Source organism: Netta rufina (genome assembly GCF_964035555.1).
Source record: "Netta rufina genome assembly, chromosome: 12".
NCBI classification, from domain to species: domain Eukaryota; kingdom Metazoa; phylum Chordata; class Aves; order Anseriformes; family Anatidae; genus Netta; species Netta rufina.
The window spans coordinates 14386102-14398618 of record NC_140135.1 but is presented as its reverse complement, the minus strand read 5'-3'; the positions used below and the strand labels follow the sequence as shown (position 1 = coordinate 14398618).

The 12517-nt window shown below is 38.1% G+C and overlaps 1 protein-coding gene across 6 annotated transcripts in view; it reads right to left on the bottom strand.

The window, feature by feature from the left end:
• LOC311214015 (integrator complex subunit 6-like) overlaps nucleotides 1-12517 on the bottom strand; it is a 37332-nt gene that overhangs the window by 6507 nt on the left and 18308 nt on the right. For 3 of the 6 annotated variants that reach the window (XR_014618815.1, XR_014618816.1, XM_084294386.1), the window contains exons 6-11: nucleotides 11655-11783; nucleotides 9617-9780; nucleotides 8402-8554; nucleotides 6482-6614; nucleotides 1037-1131; nucleotides 178-288 (exon numbers count right to left, since the gene is read on the bottom strand). Coding sequence is in view for 4 of the 6 variants with exons in the window: in XM_084294386.1 (XP_084150512.1) it covers nucleotides 178-288; nucleotides 1037-1131; nucleotides 6482-6614; nucleotides 8402-8554; nucleotides 9617-9780; nucleotides 11655-11783 (785 nt within the window). In the remaining 2 variants the exon portion in view is untranslated. Of the gene's footprint in view, nucleotides 1-177; nucleotides 289-1036; nucleotides 1132-6211; nucleotides 6293-6481; nucleotides 6615-8401; nucleotides 8555-9616; nucleotides 9781-11654; nucleotides 11784-12517 lie in introns of those variants that run through there. The other 3 variants (XM_084294388.1, XM_084294389.1, XM_084294387.1) reach the window with 3 other exon arrangements.

The window sequence follows — 12517 nt, the reverse complement described above, 5'->3', positions numbered from 1 at the left end:
GCTATATAGTCACTCTGAATTCATCTGCATTTGTCATGGAAATGTTCACCCATCTTTGATTATAATGTATACTGCACACCCAAATGAACTCCCACAGGGAATAACTGTGTTATAATGAGATTACCACAAACTAAATAATCAACGCACTTCTAATTGCAAAGGTTTTATCAATACTACCTGTTGGCTGAGTTTTTTAAGGTAAGAGATAACACTGTAACTAAGTCCACAATCTAAATTATCTGATATCAGATTTGGAGCTCCCATCATCCTTAGGGCTTTCTTTAATGGCTATAAGGAAAACAAAATACACAATAGTAAGAGAGTAAGTCTTTAAAAAAATTGTAAAAGATCAATTACAGGAAGCTAAGGCACATGGATTAGTGCTCTAGCTTTTCCACTTTTGGCAACTAAAATTCAAGTCTATTCAGATAACATGTGACATGAGTTTGGTAGACTAACTAGCTTGCAATGGACATGATGCCACATTACCAAGACACCGCACAGCATGGTGCCACTGGCAATTTCCACTCAGAGGCTCAGTACCAGAATAGCCGGGATGATGCAAGTCCGTATTGAGGTGCATTGTCCAAGCTACATGTAAAAGGTGACATGGTTCCTCCCCCCCACCCTTTATCTGGCCCAGCCAGTTCTCTCAGTGTGAGTTTTTCAAGTTCTAGCAGTTCACCCACATTAATAAACAAAGCAATCTGTATCTTCCTTACCAAGTTACAAAAATAATGCCAAATTTGGTTACAATCTAAAGTGCACTAGATCAAAGCTCATTTAATATTTAACGAACTGAAAACATTTAATATTGTAATATCATTATTATTGCTCAATATTATTAGAAATGTATTTATTTATTTTAGACAAGATAGACCTGATCTACATACCTCTGCAAAACAGAATGTTTACTACCAAAAATTGCATCAAATTTACATAAAAAAAATTTACTAGGAAGAGGTATGATGCACAGGACTCTGGTCACACCAGCCATCATTATACCCAGGAGCACAAAATGAGAGAAGGAACATACCAGTAAGTAGTAAGGAGGCATTGTTTTTAAGTAGTTGTCAAAAGCCTGTCGCCACTTCAGATTTGGCTTAAGTTTGTGAACCTTAAACAAGTCATCTGCAACAAGGAAAACAACAAAAGAAGGTTTTGTTTATAGAGTCCCAGACTGTTAGAATTACCCAAAATTCAACTGCCAGGTAAGTTTCCTCCCATTTTTCTTCTCCCTCCCCCCAACTCCCAATGGGGCTTCCCCACAAAAACTGGTCTTAACCTTAGGATTGAAGGGTTTTGAATCCCCAGTCCTAGCTGTAGGATATACTCCAGAACAATTCCTCATCACAGGTGAACTTACAAGGACACCAGACTTAAAAACTGCACACAACTACTAGTAACATGGTAGATGCAACGGATTCGCCTCTCGCGATAATTCGCATCATCAAAGACTCTCTGTATTAGCCAAACAACATTCACTTAGTTCAATTTCCATTTTCAGCTCAGCTGTCTTTTGTTCAACCTGTATGATGAATTCTGGTCTTCAATAAATAAATAAATAAATAAATAAATCAGAGCAGGGAATCCTTATGGGCAGCTTTGCTGGACTCCACTAGCAACAGTGAGCAGCTACCCCCAGCAGGCAAGGGGTGCACCTTCAGTACCACTGCCTGCCTCTTGCCAGAGCAGCAAACTCCCACAGATGCAGCCGAGTGAAGGTAATTAGCTACAAAAACTGCTGCCTGTTAAGACGGGGGCAACCAGACAGACTATTTCCTTTGCAAAGTGTTTTAGAAATACCTTGTTCACTCAAGAGGTGTGTATATTGCCATTTAGAAATCACTGAGTTGAAGCACGTACTCATTTGCTGTGCATGCTATAGCAGTGATTTCTAAACATCAGAAGGGAACACATTATCCTGCAATTAATCATTTGAAATTATAAATTATCAGCTGAGATCAAGCTTCTCCTTAGTAGGGCAATACCATGCTGGCAGAGTGAGGCTAGTGGAAGTAAATACAGAACTGGAGAAAGGGCTGTCCAAAAATTAACTGCGGAGAGCTGCAGGAGATGGAGATGCACACAGAGGAGGGTGCGAGAAAGACAGATGCAGCAAGGAAATTGTTTTCTCCAGACTGAGCTTTCAGGAAGATATATTTGGAGAAGAAAATTTGACTTGCATAGTATTCTGCACAAATGGAACAGATGTTAAGATACACTTTTCCAAGTTCTCATAGTCAAACCACACTTAATTACAGGTATTTTCTAATCTAAATTAATTCTGTAGCACATAAAAACCACACTACAGATGCTCTAGTTCTCTTTCCTGGCCTGAAGGAAGTGGGGTGCAGTTTGAGAGGACAAATTAGAACTCAATTTTACATCTCAATATGCTTAGCACTATTATCCAAAAGAACCCATGGTAGTACCATGAAGCAAGTGGCAAATAGAAAATAATTGTTCTTATCTTGTAAGCCCGTTAGCTCTTTGCTGCAGAAAGGAAGCTGAACTATACCTGCCTCACTAAATTAAAAATTAAAAATATCAGTCCTGTAAAATATTCAGTGTTAGAGCGTCTCAATATTTTAAAGCCTATGAGTTGGTTCTAAGTCCAGCTTGAACCTTCAACTCCTTAACAACAGTTTACTCCTTTCTCAGTTCTTCCTCGGCGAAGGCTGTTCCAGCATATAGCCCCTTAGGTCTGACTGCACAGCCACTCTCAAATGGCACAGATTTTCATAATACATACTGGTTCAACTACCTGTAATTCTTAATCTGCAGCATGGCTGCAGTCTGAGAAATCAAATGCAGAAGCACCTCCCTGATCTTCGCTATCCAAATACAAAGTTCTCAAATCTAAGTAGAGCTTCACCTAAGATTTGTCTGTCTTATCTACAGAGACCCTCCCCACCGCATAAGATTCCTTTAAAAGGAATAAAGTCACAGTGATAAACGTGGCCACAAGTCAAGAACACCACCATCAACATCTTACCTGCCTCTATAGCAAGAGTTTGAGACATGCACTGTCAATAGATTGCAACACAGGCACTTGAAACGCACTCTTTCCACCGTGCCCTGGGCTGCATATAACCATTTATATAAACAAGGAAACAAACAGCAACTTAGTTAACTACTTAATTCACGGATTAAATCCAAACCTTTGGTAAATAAAATCCAAAAGCACTGAAATCATCTTTTCATAGTTTTAATCCAACCTGCTGATTTTCAGATACTGCTCTGTATAGTCCAGAAATCGATACAATATTCTTTTCACTTCTAAACTCAGAGGGAGCCAAAAGCACTGGATAATTGGGAAGATGGCAACAGAAATAACCAGTAAAGGGCCACAAGTTGTAGCAATTCCAAGAGAACAGGTAAACCTACAGATCACTTAATTCAAGTTGTGCTCCAAATGCTCTTTATCCACTTCCAGACTAACATAAAAAACAACCAAATCATGCCAAACCGAGATACCAACACACATCTTCAGTAACCAGTACCACATAAGGGGGCTTGACGCACCTTCAAACTCAGTGAACAAAAGGGAGAGAAAAAGTGTGCAGGAAAGAAGGGTCAGCAGGCAATTTCAGTAGTTTGGCAAGAGCCTAATTACCTGAACAGATCATTTGCATGCTAGTTTTGACTGTTTATACCATGGAACGAAAAAAAAGTTTTAATTTTTATTTTATTATCACTACCCATGCTAAATTTCACCTGAACAAGTATACCACCATTCCCTGAGCTTTCTGATGTCTCTGCACTAATAGATATGCTCATTTGTTTTAAGCAGTGGGAGACTAATGCTTTTACATTCAAGAAAAGCAATATTCTTCCCTGCAAAAAATCTAGCCTACATATAAGGAGCTACAATGTAAGATAGTATCCAACACCAAAAAAGGTATCGTACTTTTTCCATTGGTACAAAATGTTTGGCTCTCCCTCCTAGTGCAAGAGCATCCCACGTTCACATTTGTGAGAAAGGCAACTCTTGGTTTCCAAAATATAAAATCATTACTTGCAGGTTCACTCAAGCAGCCTGTAAAATCATCAAAGGTAACGATCGATATTGCAGTCCTTCACAGGCAGCCATCTTCTAAATGCTCATCCTTCTGCATGTTTAGATCCACACAGCAAGGCTATTCACCACCTTCTCATGGTATTTCCATCACAGCCGTTTCAATGCTACTTCTGCAGACCCTCCCAGTGAATAATCACTCCTGTTACCCAGCAGTACCTGCCCTTCTATGAAAATCAATCATGAAAGCATCTTAGCAGAGATGAGACGCAGCGTTGCCCATCTCTATCCCCTCGTTTGACTTTTACTTGATGAAGTTGGCTGTGCAGTTGTTTTTAAACAGTAGAATATCTCCAGTACATGAGCTATGCTAGTATCAAAGGCAACAATCCTTGAACAGGAAATCTCTGTAACGCATAAGCCAAACATACGTATAAGCACATCCCTCTACCTGTGAAAAGTTCTGTCTTCAAAAGCATCTCACACTGAACACACTAAAATCCACTCTTGCAGAAACTGAGATATAAATCATCAAATCTATCGAATGTGATACACAGTTTGCCTCCTTCCATCATGGACCACAACTTGCTTCAGTTGGCTTAAGCATCACCTGCAAGCTCCTTCATGCATACCTCTCCTATCTTTTAGGACTGTCTCCTATACTCTTTACCAAAAATAGGACTAAGGCTTGCCCTGCTCAAGAACACAGAAAAACAAATGCAAGAAAAAAAAATCTTCAGCATCTTGTAATCTGTTTTAATGCTTGAACACATACAGGTCACTCGATAAGACAGCACGAATGTTGTAAGGCGTTTTTGACTTGTCTGAAAGAGACAATGAAAGGAAGGGAGAGATATTATCCATGGCACTATACCAGGACAAGTCCCACTTCTCCAACACAGTACAGGCAGTAGCCACTAGAACCTCAACTGGTGGACCAACATTGGTGGGCTGGATACACTAAGTTTCTCCTGGGTTTGGAAGTTCTCACATCCTTTTTCATCTGGGTGAGAGTAACAGAAGGGGCCAGAACCGCTTTCAGCTTTAGGTATATTCCACAGAACTTCATTCCACCATGCCTTATACACCAAGGATAAACAAAGTTCTGGAACAAGATCTGAAGGTAACACTTCATGTACGCTTTTTTGTTAACAACAGAGAATGCTGTGCATTCACATTCTAGAGAAAACATCCATTTTACAACTTGCACAACATGGAAGTTTCACATTCTCCTTTAAACAGCCTTTGCAAACTTAAGATGTGGGATACCAGGTGGATGTGAGTGACCTGAAGAATAGCATTACACATATGGAAAAGGTGCTTTTTTTCCAAAAAAGCAGGAAGAGCTTTATAACCCTGCAAAAAAGGCAGGAGGAAGACATGAGCTCCCAGGGAAGACATAGCAGAACTGCAAACAAACATCAAAAGAACATCAAAACAAACAGGGAAATTCTTTTAGTATCAGTAATGACTTTTCAGCAAGTGGACCTGCAACAGTAATGCATTAGCCACCAGCTTACAGAAAATGCTAAATTAGTCTTGAAGGATCCTGCTTGCATACTTTAATACAACTGTTAGGCTACAAGCATGATTATGGAAGGCAGCCACCTTACCCAGCAAGCACAAATTTCTTTTTTTGATTATGACCAGGATTAGGAAAAAGCAATCCCAAGTTGTTTTCCAGAACTAAATGCACAATCTTGTGCGAGAAAGTAATAATCAAGTTTGTGTTCATTCTCTCCAATTTCCACTTCTATTTTCTATCTATATAAATTTTATTTTCTATCTATATAAACAGAACAAAAAAGTCCTACAGCATCTGCAACTAAAAGGTTTGGCAACACCCAAGAAACTCTCCTCTCTGCCATTACCTTTATGGCAAAACCCTAATAGACATAATTATTATGGCAGTTACTCACACAGCACCTTTTCATACTGTTTTTCCTGTAGAAAGTACTTTATTGTGAGAATGAAAAACATTGGTTCTTTGGGCAGGGAAGAATTGTAGGCTGTTTCACTACTCTATTCCTTCTTACTGCTCTCAACAGCATCTGGGAATTCCCTCTTCCCAACACCCATAACACTGAATCTGATCTTCCAGAAAAAAAAAATTAGCTGCTACAAGAGCAACGGCAAAACCTGGATACACCACACCCTAAATGAGGGAAAAGAATGGAGGTTGAAGCTTACTCCAGGTTAAGGAAGAGGCTACGTGTCTAGGAGGTGAACAGCATCAAACATGCACTGGAAGCAGGTAGCTCTCCTCCTCTGCTGGAGAGAAAAAAAGGGAGAGGGGGTATGAAAATCCTCTCCTCCCAAATTATATTAAAGAGTTTGCAACATTCTCTACACTCCATTCTCCATTATTTTATAATGTCTCAAACTAAGGCAGCACACTAACCACTTTGTTTTTATTCTCAAGTAGCTGCATCGGCAGTCCAATGTAAATTTATTACCTACCTAACAATGGAAGTAAAACAGGATAGTTGTAAGGCATCACAAAGAGGTTTACACAGGTTAGAGTAGTGCTTGCTTTTAAATACCCAAATGGATGGCCAAGTTCACTGTATTTTCCACTGCTACTCACAAATACCTGATAAAGAAAAAAAAAATATATCACTATTGGAAGAACATGAGGAATACTAAGCATAGAGCATTTTAAAAACAATCTGAATCTTATTTTAAAAACAATCTGAATCTTACTGCATTAAGGCAACTCGTTACCAAGAACAGCCAAGTTTGAGGTTGCACACATCAGGATGAGCATGCACTTACGCTTCCCAGTCACAAAATGTAAACATGCAACATTTAGCATACTCCCAGTCAGTGCGGAAATGCTCTTCACAATATAATCTTTAGTGCTTTAGTGAGCCTACTTAAGTGATGCTCTGAAAAGATTTTGAAATTATTTGAAATTGGTTAAGGGACATCTGTGACAGTTATGTTAATAAACAATGCATTTGAAATCACTCTTCTGACCTGTAAAATAGCAGGACTAGAATTTACAGTGGAAAAGGAAATCTAAAACTTCTTACACATACATATCAAGCATAACAAACAGGAATATTCAGGAAACATCTTTCAATCACACCAAGTGCCCACACTCTTAATGTTGAGCCCATTTCCCTGGTATGCATGGGTCTGTTAAGGAGGTGGGAGAAGAAAAGCAGTTCTTGGAAAAATTAACAATGGGATTCTCTGGAGGACTTAGGCAAATAATTTATCTATGAACGCTTTAAGGCCATTTTTGAAGTAAGTTTATTAGAAATAACTTCAATTTTTCAATTAAAACTAAATTTAAAAAATACATCTTATGCTTTCAGTTAAGTTTTAATATTTATTAGGCAAACAGAAATAGAAGATAGACTTCTTGTCCCATCCTTCCAGGTAAGATCCCAAACCAACCAAACTCCTCTTGTACCTATTAAGCTACCCTTTACAAGAACACCATTTAGAAGGGATTTACAAGCCGTATTTTATAGAGGATGCAGGAACACATCACTTACCCAAAGATCACAAAAGAGCATGTGCCAAAGGATTTCAACATCAGAACTTTGGCTTCTGCTAGGCCAATCTCATCAACAAGATCAACAGTTTCCATTCAATTCCCACTAGCAGTTTCAATCAATTAGCGGAATTGTTACCTAATCAACATCTGCAGCTATGATAGAAACTAGCATAGTTTCCCCAAAAGCAAATGAAAGCCTACAGAGAATTTCAATTTAGCCAAGAACGGAACCTGTGGGACACATTTCTTAAGAACATGAAATGGACCTAGAAACAGAATTAAATGAGATTACAAAGCCTGGAGAGGGATCACTCATTCTGACCTTGTTGCAGGAAGAACGGCCGAAAACACAACAGCCACTGGTATGGTCAGATCATGCTGCCTCTTTATGACCCAAATAGCCTGACTTTTATAGTGAACTTAACAGGGGCAGATAGTGTCTCACACAAGATTATTGGTCAAAAGCACTCAGACAAACAACTGCACGAAAACAACCCCACGTGCAAGAAAACAACCCCCTTGTGATTAGCAGTCACATAGACCTTGTCCTTGAAGCCAGCTGCTGGCAACAATATTTTTCTAAATTCCTCAATTGGGCCATGTGGGAACACTGTCATGGGAACTTCTTATAGCCGTCCTGGTAGCTTGGTTTGCTCAGCTGCAGCAAGCGATGGGATCTTTGCTGTTTCAAAAATCCCTCAACAACTCCTGATAATTCTACTACAAAGAAGGTAACTGAAACCTTGACACGTTTCTTCCCATCAACTGCAGACTCTCACACCAGACCCCAACTCTTCAAGGCTTACAAAAACTAAGGCACTACCACTTCAGGATACCCGTTTATTTGATTGTAGAAACATAAGGGCAAATACCTGCCAGCAGGTATGGGGAGACTTTCGTTCCAAGATGTACTGTGTTAAGGGCGAAGGCTCAAGCTCATACTTGTCAAAAGGAAGCTTGTCTATTACCATTGGCTCACAATCAACACAGGAGAATCTCACAACAGGGTGAGCTGTGCGCGGAGGCTAAAAGGAAGTGGAGAAACACATCAATTACCTGGTATTTATGGTAAACAAATCAACACTCAGAAAACAGATTATTCATAAATATACGTTTTACTATCTTGTAAGCTTAAACTTTCAATTTCCAATTTATTTCCAAAAAGAAAGTGACAAGCTCCTACAACAGAATATAAATTAACGTAGTATTTCTCTAACCTAAAAAACATACATGTGCACACACATTCTTCCCACCAAGAGAAAAATATGGTTAGCATTCCACTATTTATCTTGATATTTAGAAGCCTCCATGCCAGTCCATCACAGATGGGTTTAAAGAAAACTTCCAACTCTGCTTCTTAGGTTGATGTTAGCAGAATTAAAGATGTGAAACTGCTCACTTCACAAAGAATATCCTCAAGATATTCCCTGTTGAGTTTCAGTATTTTTTCCTCTTGAATTATGTGTGGGAGGGGAGGGAGCTCTTGAGCTCTTGCAAAGTTTAGAAAGAGAACATGCCTAACAAGAGAGATACCTAGAAAGCCTAGCAAGATAAGCCAAATGCATGATTGTTTCATTAAGAAAGGATGAATGAAGTTAATGATCTTTTTATCTCATTTTCTGAATGGGTAACTCTTCTATTTCGGTTTTAATTCCTTCTGCTGTGAAAGAAGTGAAAGAAGAGTCCACATCTGAAGTATTAAGAAAAAATATGGTTGATCTATCCTCCTTATCAAAAACAAATACTCCGTGTTCCATCCAAAATGGATTTTATATCACAAATTTTTGTCAGAAGCTTTATATGAAGTAATTCGGAGTTTAACTTTATAATCTTTTGAAGATTTTTTTAAACCAAACTAATCAACCATACATGTGGAAGTACTGCTTCCAGATTTAAAAAAAAAAAGTAAAATAAAAATCACAGCATACAGTATCTACATTATACTACTCTGTGTTAGAAAGTTTTAACTATTCTTTTCAAGCAAAGACAGATTGCATTAGCAAACACAGAAAGTCAAAAATTACTTAATTATTAATTTTCAGCCTGTTTAATTAGGTGTAGAATCCTTTTTTCAGTTCTTGACTTACCAGTGTTGGTGAATTCTGATCAGGCCAAAAAGATTCTGGGATTGGCCAATGCCCAACAGGAACACCAGTTTTAGGGTTAGGCCGTACATAAATGAGTTTATGACAACTATGCCACGGTTGAGAAGCAAATGAATTGATGGGTCTGGATGAATCAACAAGTCCATCTAAAATTTAAACAAAGCAAAATAAAAATAAAATAAAAAGCTACATGGCATGCATTTGTCTCCCAGCAAAATTTTTCTATTAGCAACCAATAAGATGTTTCACTACAACTGTTTCAAAGACACAGGATCTTCACATCAGTGGCTGAAAAAACTACGTATCAAAGCGTAGAACAGCGTCATCTGAGAAAAAACATAAACATTTGCCCACATCCACCCTTCTGCTCCTGTGGCACAGCCATTAGCTAATTAGTGCAGCAGGGTACTTTCATATTATGGAAAATGTTCTCTGGGTCTGCATATTCACCCAAGTTCAGTACTTTGACGTACATCTGATACACAACAGCAAGTCTGTCATTTTCAGTTCTGCTGCACCTGTAAAAACTGATAATTTGCATTTACAGTCTTTCTATATGGGATGCAAAGCTCACTGACTGATGTTGCCACTCATGGAAACTGAAAGTGAAGAAAAGTTTCATGGGGAAGTCAGATGCATCTGGCAGGAGCAGCTTTTGTCACATTTTTAATTAGTAAGAAGTCACAAATCACTTAAACCCCACCGTCTACTGGGAAGAGCAGTGTTCTGTCAGTCCATTGTAACGTACCAGCACAGACTTCTTCCACACTGAGCACAAAGAAGTCTGTAGCAGCACAGAATCTCAGAATTATTTTTCAAAGACTGCTCTTCAAGGCAAGTGACACAGAAGAGATCACGTATTTCAAGAATCTTTTTCATCTGAAGAACATTTTACTCTACTGAATTGCCCTGCTTTAAACAGCTGGCCAATAATAATGTGCATAACACCTTTCAGACCTTTCAGTTACATACCTGTTTTATTTCTCTGCATTGTATGTGTACTCTGTATTGTACAGTGATTTTTAAAACTTTGGTGAACAGCATCACATTTCTCTTTAGTTGAGGATTTCCACAATTTATGTAAAGACAGAAGCTCTCAATCTTTTTGTGCATATGTATTCACATTACCATTTAAAATGTGACAAAAGAAAAAAAAAAAAATTCACCAGCTGTTTTGCCACATAGGAGAACATTTGTGCCAACAGAGACCCAAGAATCTGCTGAAGTGCTATCCTGCGAGGCCTTACAGGAAAGCCTTAAGCATACTTACAATAGAATGGTATTATTAAGCAAAAAGAGAAAGAAATATATATAAAGCAAGAAAAAGGTGACTAAAAAAAGAAAGGAAAGTAGGGGTAAAACTGGCTGTGCTACGATGCTCAGGAGACCCTAAAAGCTATTAAGCTCCTGACATTCCAGAAACATCCTAATTTCCTAGGTATAAACTAGTCAGCTCTCTCCTTCCTTTCAGCCATGAAGTTCTGCAAATCCTTTGTCCACATTAAGAATGCATTTTTCTATTCTGCTATGTACTTTACTTGCAGCTATCAAAATAATTCCTTGTTCTCTGCACCAAGTTTTTCACTTGCAGCTACAAACACTCAATTGAAGTTTACTGTGTGTGTGATCAATTAACAGAATGAAAATGTCCAGTGAATTCAGCGCTGAAATTACTTCAGAAATGATTAAGGACTCAAATACACTAGCCCCAAACTTAGTTCATTTCAAACAAAGTTTTGACAGCAGTAATTCAAACTTTACCACTTCCTACAAATATTCACTTTCCTCTGTTACTTCCATTGTGATCTGGGGTAATTAAAGAGAAATCAGAACTCTATCACTGAAGCACATAAGCTCTATAGCTTATTCACTTTTTTAGATTAGGCATCTGATAAATCCTGTGTACTACAGTGAAAAGCTAAAAGGAAGGAAACTGAAGACACCAAAGGGCATTTGCATGCATATAAAACATTTTAAAAAAATAAATTAATTAATTAACAGGAACAAATGATTACTGTACCTTCTCCAATAGGAGCTGGATCTGGTCCTGATTTTTCAAAGTTTATAACAACTCCACTTTGGACTTTCTGAACTAGAGATTCTAAACATTGATTCAACATTCTTTGTGTTCGAACACAGTAGGAACGACCTATACAAGAGATCATTAAGGTTACTCAGAGCTTGCTTTCATATTTTCCCTCTGTAATTTAAGGAAGACATTTTGTTTTGTAAGCCATACTGCCAAGACTTTCAGCTTTATCTAAAATAATAGCAACAAGATTAGTAGTAGTTGATGTTAAATGCTTTCAAACACAATGAAATCAAGGAAGAAAGAAAACCAACCTGCTTATATTTTACTATTTGCTTAAAAAATAAAAAAGCCATGACAGCTACATCAGGCTGGACCAAGGCCAAGTTTATAAAGGTACTTAACAACCTCCAATTTCACCAAGTCTGCATGCCCTATCTGCTTTTGTCTACCCAAACTTAATCAACTCCAATACAACCCCAAACTTCTTCTCCCATGCAACACTTTCAAGCACCAATTTAACAAAAATTCTGATGAAGATCTTGAGGAACAGACACCAAAATTAATTATTTTAAGATTAAATTTAGCTTAATAGCCTTTTAGCAGAATTAAAATCTCTGTAATACATCTCCACCTCAACTCAACATTTAAATAACAAATCTCGTGAGTGAGCAAAAAACTTCTGGAAGGACAATCCAAGAAATTTTCAAATCCTTCCTAGTACTGCTTGAGAAAATTCTCTTAGAGCCACAAGATCTAACATACGAATATGGTTTTATTTTAAAGTTCTCCTGTGCTACAGGAAACCAAGCTCAAGAAGCACCACACAGATTCAGACGGACACTGAGTAATTC